This window comes from Watersipora subatra, chromosome 6 (assembly GCF_963576615.1).
Source record: "Watersipora subatra chromosome 6, tzWatSuba1.1, whole genome shotgun sequence".
In the NCBI taxonomy this organism is placed as follows: domain Eukaryota; kingdom Metazoa; phylum Bryozoa; class Gymnolaemata; order Cheilostomatida; family Watersiporidae; genus Watersipora; species Watersipora subatra.
The window spans coordinates 846,940-861,236 of record NC_088713.1 but is presented as its reverse complement, the minus strand read 5'-3'; the positions used below and the strand labels follow the sequence as shown (position 1 = coordinate 861,236).

The 14,297-nt window shown below is 35.4% G+C and overlaps 1 protein-coding gene across 1 annotated transcript; it reads left to right on the top strand.

Moving 5' to 3' along the window:
- The first annotated feature begins 5,687 nt into the window (after positions 1 to 5,687).
- LOC137398837 (serine/threonine-protein phosphatase 6 regulatory ankyrin repeat subunit B-like) lies at positions 5,688 to 12,730 on the top strand. Its single transcript, XM_068085011.1, has 3 exons — positions 5,688 to 6,228; positions 11,799 to 11,993; positions 12,409 to 12,730. The coding sequence occupies exons 1-3, from the start codon at positions 5,688 to 5,690 to the stop codon at positions 12,510 to 12,512; spliced, it is 840 nt and encodes a 279-aa protein (XP_067941112.1). The 3' UTR covers positions 12,513 to 12,730.
- The last annotated feature ends 1,567 nt before the right edge of the window (positions 12,731 to 14,297 follow it).

The following is a 14,297-nucleotide window of genomic DNA, read 5'->3' as shown; positions in this document are numbered from 1 at the left end:
CAATAGCAAGCTCCTAGGAACTTCTAGTTTGCCTGTAGTGACATCCCGTTTAGAGATTCCCATCCTTCTGAAGAGTGAGGCAGCCCAACCTTTGCCCAACACATCCTTATGTTCATTCGAAGGATCTTTTTCTTAATCAGTCTACGCGCTATTCCAATTACAGTGCAGGTGCTGATGACACCACCCTTCTCTCTGAGCTTTGTCACATGCTCCTTTACCTCTCTGTAGTAATTGCCAAGATTAAGTGGTCTGCCTGTCTAAAAATGTGGACCATTTATAATATATTTTATAACCAAAAACACACTTGACAGCTACATCTGTAACAATAGAAGCATGCTAGCATTTAGGCCAAAACTGGCCCATACCAGAGGGGTGGAGGTGCAGGCATGCCCAGGCTAGGAGTGGCTGATAAATTTTACTACCACCTAGTAGGTAGTACACAGTGACAATTCAGTCAATATGACATGGTGACAAGGAGGTAATGCGAATGTTTACTTGTGATATACAGCAAAGATATTGTCTTGGAATACAGGAATTCGTATAAAGAAACCTTCGCTTCTGATATTGTTTCAATGGAGTGAACACTCTCATCAAAATTAGCCTCATGTTCTCGCTGTAGTTTCTTCTTCGTGTTCTCGTATAAACCCGGCCATGTTCTTACTGTTGCACCTGGAATATGGGGGTATTTTAGCTGCGTGGCCTTCACAGTGTTTGCTGCAGCAAATCTCCCTACCATGGCCCTTAACTCTGGTGTGTACTGCTTGTAACTTCCCCTTTTACTTGTGTAGAATGAAGGATCACCAAACTACAAAACAAATGAGCGCTTAGTATGTTAACAAAATAATTACCTTGTAACTAATTACCTTAACTAGCTAATTAATTAATATGTTACCTAAATAATTTACGTAGTTGCTATATCAACTCTACTCAAGGAAAATCAAATACAGTACATGTCTTTCACACTCAAGTCCCAAAAAAACGAAAATGGACAACATCCAACATTACAACCAGAACTGTATAACATGGTTGGACCTGGTGAGGGTTGATATCGTTTTTGGTTGGTAATAAAATTCATCAAAACAATAAGTATAATTCAATTGTATGACTTCACCTACCAGACTTTCATCCTCATCAGTTACAAATTTGGTGACTAAACTGATATCATCATCTTCTTAATTTGTCTTGGCTTTTCCAAAAAAACTTGCTATCTTAATTTGCTTTGCCATGCTGCTCATTCGGTGTATTAACGAGTTTTTTTAGAAATTTCCCAATGAGCTCAATCACACACGAAAATTATCTGCATTTCTAATATGACAATTTTATTGTGGATATCAATGAAGTCTAGGCTCTTATTCCCTTGAGCGGCTGTCTGGCTAAGCCGCCCCAACTTTTTAGGAACTCCATAGCCCAACGGCTATGAAGACGATTTATATCGCTGTAGAATATCACTTTATTGGAAGCCATAGATACAAACATCAACTTTTAGTAGTTCTTAGGCATCATTATTATCATTATCAGTGACAAAATATTCTTGTTAACGACTTTTATAAAGGTTTGCAAAATATCAAGTTTTACCAAACATCTGCTCGCCCATATCCTACTTAATGAACTTAAAATAAAATCGGCAAAATTGATCTTTGTTAAACGCTTAAAAGAAAACTGCCTTTTTTCTGAGCATTTTAACTACATACAAGTTTTGCCTATTTTAATTTTAAAACGTCTCGTCAGTCACATCACCTAAAACAAAACAAATCTCAAAAAATAAAAAAATGTTGTTATTTGCCGATAACATTTTTTAAAACTTTAAGTGAGAGGCCCGGCTAAAGCCCTACATAAGAGAAACCTGTTGGGAGCTTGCACCAACCCCCTCCTTCTCCACACCTCCAGGTGTTCATAACTAGCCGCCTAACATTAGCCTCCCAACTTGAAACCAGTAAATACAGGCCTGCAATGAACAGAGCTATTTAATTTAAAAAAGTTAAAAGAAATAGAAACAATGATTTTTATGACAACAAAGTTAGAGATCTTAAATAAACACAAAGAAGGTGCCCGGTATGGTTAACATTGGCAAAAAATATGGTCGAAAATATACCACTTGAAATATACAACCATTATCAAAAACAAAAAAGTCATTGTGCACTAAATTCATTTTTGCACGCATTTCATACAGGACAAACCACAAAATTCTATGGAAGTTGTTATAAGCATTAGCTAGCTGGTTATTGTCTGTATTTCACCAGCATTTACACGGCATTAGCAAGCATTATCCTCAATAACGGATCAAGTAGGTAATCTTCTACATTGCACCAAGTTGGCTTGTTTTCTTCGAACACTCTCTCCACCAACAGGAAGTAGTAATAAACAATAAATAATAAGTTCAAAAGTAAATACATTTTGTGCAAATGAAGTAAATACATGTTTGAGCACAATGCAGATTCTCAAATAATTACATACCAATTTTGTACCCAGGAGTCGACACTCAACAAAAAGTTAAATTCTTTAAAACCTAGAAAATTGTCATGTATGATAACAAGTGGATGAGAGTATTAGAAAGGGTATTGCACAAATTGTAAAATATTATAAGTTGAATATGACTGAGAGAATAAAAAATAAGCACCTTTCCGATGTGTCACAGTATTCCAAAACACGAGTCACCAGCTGAGAAAAATAAAAATAATATCTCACACAGCTACATATGGTCAGAGTTTACTACTGAGACAACTGCAGCTGGAGAGCTATACTGAATATCAACTGATTTCTGACTGGCTAATTTAAAGCAATAGATAAAACCTGCCAACACTAAATGCATATGTCAAGTGGTCACCTACAGCAGAGAGTTTCTAGGTTAAGGAACAAGTTTAACATAATAAAGAAGTACCAAAATTTTTAAGTTACTAATTGATTAAAACGAGGTTTTTCAGCTTTAGAAAATATTTAAATAATCTAGACTTATGGACATAATATTATATTTATTTACTACAATAATGATTACAAAGGTTAGAGTACTTAGCATAACGCAATATATTTACTTGATACCTATAGATTTAATAGTTAGCAATGTATGAGCTTGTTTTTGTTAGCAATAGACTCTTTGTTAGCAGTGAACTGATTTGTTAACAAGTTCTTTGCTAAATCTCAAAGGATTTGCAAATTTGCCAGTTAGAAAATAATTTGCCAAATTGATTTATACTACATTTTCTACTAGAATATTTTTTCCAAAAATTTATTCCAGAAATTTCTACCAAAAATGGGTGGAGTTGAACTTTAATAATACTCAGAGAACCAATTAGAAATGAGAGCATATTTAATGAGGCAATTAGGTAATGAAATAGCAGCTGAAATAAGAAAGTTTTTCAGATAACCAATAAAGACGTTATACCTACTAGTACCTTGGTGGTCTGCTGAGCCATAAGAAATAGTCAATTGTAATAAGTATCTGCAGTTTTTTTCCAAAATCCAATACGACAATTGATTAGCGCATGCGATAGTGTGAGTGTTGGTCAACCCAAAGGTTGTGGGTTTAAATCCCTGATGATTCAATCTTTTTTCAACTTCCAACCAAGACTTAGGACAGACACGGCTTTTACTATAGTATAAAAGCTGTAGAAAATATTGAGCACATTAGGAGTTGCTCTCACTTGACTAATCATGATCAAATTATCTTTATTTTTGCACACAACAAAGACTTGTTGTTTACAGAATATCAATTTTTACAAAATTTACTTGGTTGGATTTCACAAGCATCCAGAAAATTGATGAGTTGACTTTTAGCTCTGAATACATAAAATACAGGTTCATGCACAATTATATGACTTTTCTCAAAAACCAATGTTGTGGAAGAAACTATGCTAATATGAAAAAATATAAAAGCTGCACAAAAAAACTTTAAGAAGTATTGTCCATAAAGTTTGTAAACATACTGTACAACTTGAAAGTTATGAAACCTGCTTAATAAGTTGGCAATTGTGTTTCAAGAGAAACATTAGCAGTTTAAGTTTTTCAGCTGCCAAATGCATTAAACTTTTCCGAACATGAATTTTTAGTGAATAGCAGATGAATATATTGTTCATTTTAAGTGTATCCAAGAAATTTGAGTTCCTAGATTTTGATTCAACAAATATTCAGTTTAGCTGTAAATTTAGTAAAGTCAGGGTTTTCAAATTTTATTGATTTAAGCAGGCGAACCTAGTGACAACTACTGTATAACCACCTTTCGCAATGAAGAGACAAGTCCTTATTTCAAGTAAAATTTCATGTTTCTTTTAAGAAATCAAAAATATTTTCAGAATTTTTGACCTCATTGATGTTTGTCAGCTGCCCTTAAGCTGAGTGTTTTGTCTTTAGGCATTTATTTGAGAAACAGTAGCCTTAAATAGTACAGGTCGGCTAGCACCTGCCTCTAGCTAACTTACTACTAGTGACATCGGCCTGCGATAGTCTATAAGTTATGCACTCTTGTTTGTAGCTCAGTGTAAGTGGCTTATATGCTGGGGTATTCAACATACTTACACTGGTTTCTAAATATTTTCATTAAACTATAACTATTTGTGATTAATAACATAAAATGTTTAAAATTGTAGTTAGTACCCACGTGTTAATCAATAAGGGATATTTGACTTGAATGGTATTTAACAATAACAGCCCAATTTCTATGTTATTAAATATTTTATTCACCTAATTGCTGCCAGTGGTCACAATGTGACTATTTATTATAGTGTCTGAAGCTCTTCTGCTACTACTTGTAGTAATAAGAAAATTGTTTTATTGGATCAAATTAAAAATATTTAGTCATAGTTTATTATCAAACTGGCTAATAATAATATTTGCTGAGTCTCCAAGTGCATATTTTTAGTAATTTTAGGCTGATAAACTTTACTTTAAATAATAAACTGCGAGTAAAATCAATCATTTACAAAGCTAGAGAACCAAGCAACCATTAAGCTGCTGCAACAATTGACCCCTGTTCCCTTAATTCAATATCTGATAAATTCATCATGAATCACTGCTTAAGTATCTCTTAATCAGCTCAGCCAATCAGGTGACAGACGGGATCGTTATAACCAGCTACAAGCTATAAAGAAGCCTGGAGTAGTCAGAGCAGGTGGCAGACAGAATAGCGACAAGTAAGTAGAACTTATATATTATACATGTATTAGCATCTATATTACTTACTGGGAATAATAGAGTAGATGAGAAGATACACTGAATTAGTGTGATTACAACATTACTCTGACCTCCAGTGACTGTCACTCTCTACCCTGAGAAGACTCATAGAGTTTGTCATGTACTGAGCATAAGTCAAGGTCAGGCGGCTTTGGTCTTATTTGTCAGTCATAATCAGATGAGCAAACACATGTTACTGCAGATATTTCATGTTTGTCAGCTCTACCAGAGTATGGCATCTCTGGCCTCCTTTTTTATGCTGTAAATGGTTATGGTGTCAGACAGCTTTTTAAGTCAGCTGCCGAGTTATACTTGTATCAATTTCTCTATCATAATTTACTGCATACAGCAGCAAATAGAGTGCAGCATGTATGTTACAGTTGAAGATAGAAGAACTACTGAGGAATTACATTGGCAATAGAAAGATAGAGATTTCTTTATTGAGGTCAGCTGTCACAAGTACCGAACCAGATCAGTTACTAAAGCTATTGCTTTCTATCAGGAATGACTCATACACAGCTGTGATGATAGCTGCAGAAGAAGGCCATACAGAAGCATGTCGTCTGCTTCTATCTCCAATAAGAAAAACAGCAGACGAGTTGCTTTGGATGAAGAGAAAGTATGGATGGACAGTTCTACACATTGCTGTAAGGAAAGGAGACAGTGAGTGTGTAGACTTACTGTTGGACACAGTGAGTGATGAGAGGAAGTACGAGTTCGTAGCTGAGAAGGATGAATATGGTTATACAACTATAGGATGGGCTGCATTGTGGGGAAGTAGCGCGTCCATAGACTCCCTCCTCTACAACCTTTCCACACTACAGAGAGACTCCCTATTGAACATACAGGATAACAACCTCTACACTCCACTACACTGGGCAGCATGCAATGGACATACAACTGCTCTGAAAGTCATGTTAGGATCCGTGTCTCTACTGAGTGTCGCTTCAATCCTCAACATAAAAAATAAATACAACAGGACTCCACAAGAGGATGCTGAGTATAGGGAAAAAAAAGAGTCGTCAGAGCTGTTGAAGAGATGGGAGAAGCAGCCAGTAGTAGAAGGTAGGATTGTTACACAATGTACAGTGCACCCTCGAGATACGATGTTAATCCATTCCAAGGTTGGCACCGTATGGTGAAAAAACCGTATATCGGGGTATAGAAACCATTGCATGAAAACCAAAAATGCAAGGTAAAAATCGTCCAAAATTTTATAAAAATGCGGTACATATTGAAAATTAGTAACAAAACAGTATGTTAATTTATGTTTTAGTATGTACTTTGAATTAGTTTACTGAATTTCAACTTATTATCACGAAATTTTATCCTTCATAAGTTTCTGTCTTCACTTTCATTATAAAATTTAACGTGTCTTGTTGAAACCTTTTTTAACCAGAATTCAATAAGAAGGTCAGGCCGAGTGATGCAGTTATCAAAAGCGGCCTCGCACACACCTGACCATTTAATGGCTACCGAGAAGAAAAATGAAATTTTATTTGCTATTATACAGGACGTTCATACCTTTGGAGTAACGTGACCTTAGCTGGTACATGTAGCGAATAAAACAGAGAGGAGGTAAAAACGTATCAATGTTAATTATGTTGCTGTACACTTGAAGGTTAATTTAATACGTAATGAAATTGAGTTTTTGGCAGGCGAAAGGAAGTTGTCTAGTCCTGTCAAATTTTTCTTCTGTTTTAAAAGAAAAAATGCTGGTGCAATGCAAAAAACTGCTACCTAGCTAACGCTTGTAGAAAGATCCAGAGAAGGTGCTACAGTAGTTTTTCTTGTATGAAACGTGCACAAGAATCAATGTAACCATACGTACAAATTTGGTACGTATTTACACACTAGAGGAAAAGGCTTTAACAAGTTTCAGAAAGTAATGTGAATGCATCAACTATCTTGAGTAGCTAGTTATATGAGTTATATACATACGGTGAATTGTATTCACATAGGAGATAACAAGCCCATCTGCAAAGACATGGTTAAACAAGAAAATAAAACAAAATCAAAAGGAAACAAATAAAATGAATAAAATATGAAAAACGTGCCACAAAGAGATAAATAATATATATTATACATGTATGGTTTTAATGTACCATTCCACATTTGTAAATTAAACACTTGAAACATTTCTGCCAATGTGGGGGTTTTCTGTATCTTCTACTTCCTCGCCCTTACTAATTGGTTGCTCCTTTTGAATGCTGATCGCGTGCATGGCCTTTTAACTCCTTCAATTCTTCAGTCGTAAGCTTCTTCTTGTGCTTGCTTTAATGGAGTTCTTGTTTTAATAATAATTGCAAATTCTGATTGGTTGCGATCATATTCCTTGACAATGTTAATAATGCGAGTGCCTTCTTATTTACGACGCCCAACTTTGTTGACATATAAATCATGATTCCTTCGTTTTGTAACGTTTGTGTTGGTCTCAGATTCCATAGCTAACGAATTAAATGTAGATACTTGTAGTTATATACGTATGCTGACTTAAAAGTTTATAGTAAAATATAAAATAACGCTACAAATTAATATTTGCTCTTGCTTGTGTATTTTACACCAAATTTTCCACGCGGAATGCTGACATGATAGAAGTCGATCATCGTGTCTTTTCTAAACGTTATGAAAATGTTTTCGGCAAACCATATTTTGGTGTCTTTTTTATTTTGACGTGCGTTATGAGCACACCGCCCACCAAATTTTAACTCGCGCGAAACATTTCTCACAATTGTATGGTAAAATAAAATTCGTATAACGAGGTGAAGATCTCACAATGTTTGACTTCATAAGGCGAAAAAATCATATATCAGGGTAATCATATCTCGAGGGTACACTGTATGTACATTAATACCAGCTAATCACTTGAAATTCTTTACTGCTTACATCTTCTGTCCACTCTCAGCAACTTTCTACTAAAAATCTAAACTAAATGCTAGTAACCCATTCATTTTATACATTTACTGTTGAACCTTGGGACATGCCCTGGATAATTGCATCTCTATTTTTCTGTAAACTCATTGAATCTTGCATAGAAAAAGTGTTGCTTGTCTCCATCTTCCATCTGAACAGTTTATAGTTTGAGTATTTAAGTTTTTATTGATATTAAAAACTATTAAGATTGAAGTTATATTAGGAGCTCTTTAACCCTTTGAACCCTGGTCATTCTCGTCAATGCGTGTCAGTAACCCTGATCAATTTGTCCAGCGATCCGAAGTTTTTAATTTTTTTTAAAAATATATTTAAATGTGTTCATAATACAATGATATTTGGCAAAACACTAGAAAAGTTGTTGGGCAACTCACAGCGTATTTCATCAAACATAAAAAAATAGTGTTTCACCATTATTTGGGCTCAAACTATAAAATTTCGTACGATTTTACAAAACTTGTTAAAATAATTTACAGTAGTATAAAATTCATAGAGCACATGTTGATCATAATTTCATGTCTCAAAAAAATTCTGGAAAAATAAATTTAGTATCATAAAACTTTTCATTTGTATCACAATTATTTATTTCCTACCGACAAACGGGTCGTATCGATTTTTCGTGATATCGGTCTAATACATGTAAAATATTAGTTTTATTGTAACAAAGGGAGTTGATCAATATATTTGAAAACTGTTACAAATGGAAGTTAACTTTCTGGGCTAACATCCTGCGCAAGAATTGATATTATTGGTTTAGGCTGCTACCTAAAATAGCTTTTGTAAACAGGGCCATGTGAATGCCAGTTTTTCAGCTGTTCCGGTTTTTGACACACCCTACGCAATACTGGAAAACCAGCCGCTAAGGTTCAAAGGGTTAGTTATCAACTCCTTGTGGCAGACTCAGACTCAGCCACACTATTCTCTTTATTAATATTTCTGTGTTTTGAAACGTTGAGGTCTGCAGATTAAACTGCAAGATGTTTTTTCTCTTTGCCAACTAAAAATAGTATTTTATCAACCGAACATTGTGCGGAGCCACAAAGGAATTTTTGACAAAACACAATAGTAATAATACTGTTATTATTTTATGATGCGGTGGACTTGTAAGTCATTCCTTCACGATAAGGTTGGAAGTAAAATATTACACTCTTGTTTGTGAGTGACTAATCATCTATGCAGCATTCCCTAAAGCAAAGTAGAAAATATTACCACCATATTTTACACTGCTGTAGATTATCCACAGCATTAATTGTATAATAGTTTAGGTTCTTAACACAACATAATTCTATCATCTGTCATGTTTAATAGTAAGCTAGATGACCGGCTAAAGTACATATTGTAGCAGCTTCATGCTTAAATATTCAGAATTTAAATCTATAACAATACTATTATTTGATATAAAGGTAAAATTTGGGATAGCTGTCTTGCCATTGCTGTGTACCACTAAAATTATTGTAAGCCAATGTGTGGCTCCATTTTTTATGAAAAATGTTAGCACGAACAGCTAATATGATGTTTAATTTTGTTAGAATTTTTCATATAGTGGCGTTGCTTAGAGAGTTTCTTACCAAACAATATCCAAACTAATTTTACCAAACGCGTCTGAATTTAATTCCATTGAGACTGATAGATGTGAGATGAGCTTTTATTCTACTTAACCCTTTGAACCCTAATTGGCCGCTTTTGCGGTCTTACGTAGGGTGTGTAAGAAACACTAGAGGCTTGAAAACCGGCCTTGCCATGACTTCGTTTACTATCGCTGTTTCTAAGCAACAACGCTAGCAAATCGGATTAATCTTTGCATAAAACAAAAGCATAGGAATTTTAGCATTCATTTTTACCGTTTTCAAAAATATTTATTGAGTTCCTTCGTTATAATACCAAATCTTGAATAAGTCGATGTCGTGAAAAAATAGATGCGGCTCATTCGTTGGTAGCTAATAAATGATTTTGATGCAAATAAAGAGTTTTATTATATTAACTATATTTTTCTAGTATATTTTGAGCCATGAAATCATGAAAAACATGTGTTCAATGAATATGATACTACATGTATCATGAGTGTTTTTACTTGTTTTATAAGTTAGTCGAATCTTTATAATTTCAGCCTAAATAATGGTGAAGCACTGATTTTTTTTCCGTTTGATAACATTTGCTGTGGGTTGCTTAACTCTTTTACTAGTGTTTTATTAAATATCATTGTACTATAAGTACATTTAGATAAACCTAATAAAGTTTAAAAACTTCGGATCCTTGGACATATTGCCCAGGGTTACAGACACGCATTGACAAAAACGGTCAGGGGTCAAAGGGTTAAGCTTGACAGGAAATAACTCCAAAATTTTACAACTGCTTTGAACATTTTGTTGCCTGCTATTGTGCTGGATAAATAGAAAAGTTAGCGAAGAGCCTTTCGCGCAGCAATACAATCTTCTATCATTGATGACATGTAATGATGGTCATCGATTGTACCTGGCTACAGGCCTCGAGCGCTGAGACTGACACAATGGCTGCTGTTCACAATTTTCTGAGTCACCACCTCAATGCTGAGCAAGTGTCTTTTGAAAAAGAAGGCCCCCAACACCTCGTCAATTGTACCGTGCCTTGACTGTCTCAACCATTTTTTTGTTGATCAATTCCAAATGAGTTGCAGTGCACAAAGTGCTACTACAACACATCGAGTAGCCATTTACTTTCCAGCAAAGAAAATAAGCCCACTTTTGAATCAATTGAATTCCTAGCAGTGTACCAATCTCTCATCAATTAAATCTTCGTTAAGCAACCCGCCAGCAAGAGAAAGTTGGTGTGCGTATAGAGTAGCCTTTTGGCTAGCTGAGCAGGTCAGCCGCTGTTAGTATTGCACAGCCTTTGGCTTCTTTAAAAAGTGGTAAGCTTAGCAGCCTACCTGCCAGCCTTTTTACCTGCTTGCTCTTGCTTGTCAGACGTGTCTGCGTGCACATGCCTTGCTATGTGGACCTGCTTAGCCATAATTGTGCATGTCTGCCTGCCAGCCAGTTCGCATGCCCACTCATGCCAAGTAATTGATGTTCATTGGTTGGCTGAGTCATTTCACTGCTGAGTTGACAACAATCGCTGTCTTTTGCTGCGTAATAAAACAATTATCGTACATTCTGATTGCCAAATACTCCGGTCGGTCATCTTGCTTGTAAGCAAACTTGCCTACCCATACCGAGTCGACAGACGATCACGCAATTTAGCCACGAAGTTGACACTGATCACATATTTTTTTCTTTCAGTCGGCAACCATTGCATGTCTTTGTGACCAAGTGTTTTTTTTCACTCACATTAAGTCTGTCTCACATCATTATCTGTCAGCCAAATATTCTGCCTAATCAAGCCAATTATTGAAGCATGCTGCTGAAGTGTGAAAACTGCTGCCCATATCTGCTAAGTCAGCCTGTCTCTGTTTTTAAGCTTCTGCCTCTGCGCCTGCCTTTACATCAGTTTGCCTCTACATTCTCCGTTTCTACACTATTCTGCTTATACACCCCTCTGCCTTTAGATCCCTGTGCCTCTATACCACTCTGCATCATCATCTGCATTCTACGCTCCTGTTCCTCTACATCCCTCTACTCTATACCACTATGCCTCCAGTACCACCTCTCTACCTTCACACTTCTACGTTTTCCCATTTCTCCACAGACCTGCATACTATCTGTAAGTTGTTTCTCCCTATGTTGTAGCATTGGATGAAGCTAAACAACAGCTAAAAACACAACGAGAAAAAAATGACCAGAAACTCTGTGCTCTACAGAAAGAAAGTGACAAAAAACTTTCTGCTCTACAGAGAGAAAGTGACCAGAGACTCTTAGCTCTAAAAATAGATAATCAGCAGAGATTCTCAGCTCTACAGAGACGAATTGAACAGCAGGCAGAAGGTAACTTCTTATGTTATTGTGTTACTAGGCCATTGTTACCATAGTACTGTGGAAAAGAATTCAGTTACTTCGGTAATTGACAATGCATCATATCAGCTACCACCTCCACCTTACACTAGTATTACATATGAATTACCTGCTAGTAGTTTATATTATATTAGCACGTGTACTATTCTAAAGTTCTGATTATATATAATAACCAAATATCAATTATTGTTCTCTCCCAGTAACTTTATGAGAATATCTTTATGCTGTTTGAGTTACAACTATATGTTGTTCGACCAAAATTGACACCGTTTGATGTTAGGTCAATTTTAATAGATTGATAGATGGTTGTCATTAATATCTCCTTGCTTATCAGAAAAAGAAACTCTCATCTGTAAAAAATAATAACGAGATGTGTTTGTTTATTTAGATATGGATGTAATGCAGAGGAGGCTAGAAAAGTTTGTCGTGTACCTACAAGCTTCAGTGGATACGGATTTGACACGCAATCAATGCCACGACCCGGACAGCTAATAGGGTGGACAGCTAATAGGGTGGTGGACTCCAGTCGGTAATCTACACGGCCTGACACTAAAGATTCCAGCCGACATACTAATAGGCCTATTCAGGCCGAAAAAAACAATTCGACTTGAACTTGTTGAATGCTAGCTGATAGAGAAAAGACCTCAAGCAGAGGGACCCAGTGTTGTATCTGGAGATTTAGGAGACCCACAGACATACATCGACAGAGCGATCACATGATATTGTTTTTTTTGTACTGTAATACCCTACTTGTATATAATAGCTCTTGATTAAATATACTTCTTCTCTCAACCTGAGTATGTCAGTAATATGCATTTTTAATTTGTAGCTCTGTCCTATAAAACAGCAGAGGTATCAAGCTGATGAACGCGAGTAGTCTCCTTGATTAGCAGTTAGTTTGATAAACCATGAGGAATTGTTGTTGATCTGAGGCTATGTCAATGAGAGCACCATCAGTTATCACAAGTTACTAGAAATTGTATTATACCCAGCAATACAAAGCTTGGTTTTTGGTAAAACTATCTTGAACTTAAAATTTATTTCATAGTAAAAAAAGTTTGATTAAAATAAAATACATGTGAAATATGTACACTTTTTCAATATGTAAAACACATAGACTTGACTGCTGTTACGCCTCCTTTAAATGGGTTAAAAGCTGCTGCATTATGTTACCGTGATAAGATGAAAGTATTTATGCAAATGGGAGTCACAACATACATTATTCTCTTTCCTCTCACAACATACATGTACATGGTCTCTTAGCAACATTAATTATTCTGGATGTTGTCATGCTCTGACAAGTTAGTTATTAATGTCATTTGGACCTCGTCAAATACTTGCATAAAGTAAGCCAGCTAGGAATCATGTTAGAAGATGCTAGCGCAGGTCACGCTTGATGTAATGTTTTATTCAAAACTTCAAACTGTGGCGTTGAACAGACAAATAGAGTAAAACAGCACTTAATATAGCAAAGGCAAGCATACTGACTATTTTGTGCTGTGTGGATGATCATCACCATCTTGCGTGAGGACCATGCACAGAACCACTGCAGACTAAATGCACTTAGTGTACTTGGTAGTGTGCCTGGCTGTAAAACTTTAAGTACCCGAGTTCAACTTCCGACTGATGGATTTTTTTCATAATGCACTAGTGTTGCTTTAGACCAACACAGATCTTATCATAGTAAATATTAGTAACCCTCCTAGTACAATGTACTGTGAAAGATTGTCAAGTGTGCTGACAAAGCATGGATCAACTGTAGAACTATTCAGAAATGCCAGCGGACTGTCAATTGTTAAAAGGTTAGTCTGCCATGATAAAAGTTGCTAGCGCAACTCCTGTATAATGCGATTTTTTTTCCCAACCTAAAACAGTGATATTTGACAGACAGACGAAAAAAGCTCTTAATATAGTAAAACTACACCAGATATATATATTTATATATATATATATGTGTATATATGTATACATTGTATATATATATATATATATATATATATATACCCATATTTCCGAGTTAGGAGTTGAATAAATATATACCAGTTAGGAGGTTGCGGAATATAAGGGATTAGGAGTTAACGCAAATATATATGGGTAAGCCTCCTATATGGTCTAATTTATCTACATTGTAGATATATATATATTTATTCACCTCCTAATTATTATATATTTTTATGGAAATTTTAGGAGAATATGGTATCATACAATATATATTCATCGCCTTATCATACTTTGTATATATGCATACTAGAAAAACTGTCAAAACTTGGAGAATGT

Bases quoted from the DNA above. Each gene is read 5' to 3' on its own strand.
- LOC137398837 (XM_068085011.1), top strand. From the start codon at position 5,688: ATGATAGCTGCAGAAGAAGGCCATACAGAAGCATGTCGTCTGCTTCTA. The intron at 6,229-11,798 runs GTAGGATTGTTA...CCTATGTTGTAG, and splicing joins GAAGCAGCCAGTAGTAGAAG to CATTGGATGAAGCTAAACAA. The intron at 11,994-12,408 runs GTAACTTCTTAT...TTGTTTATTTAG, and splicing joins AATTGAACAGCAGGCAGAAG to ATATGGATGTAATGCAGAGG.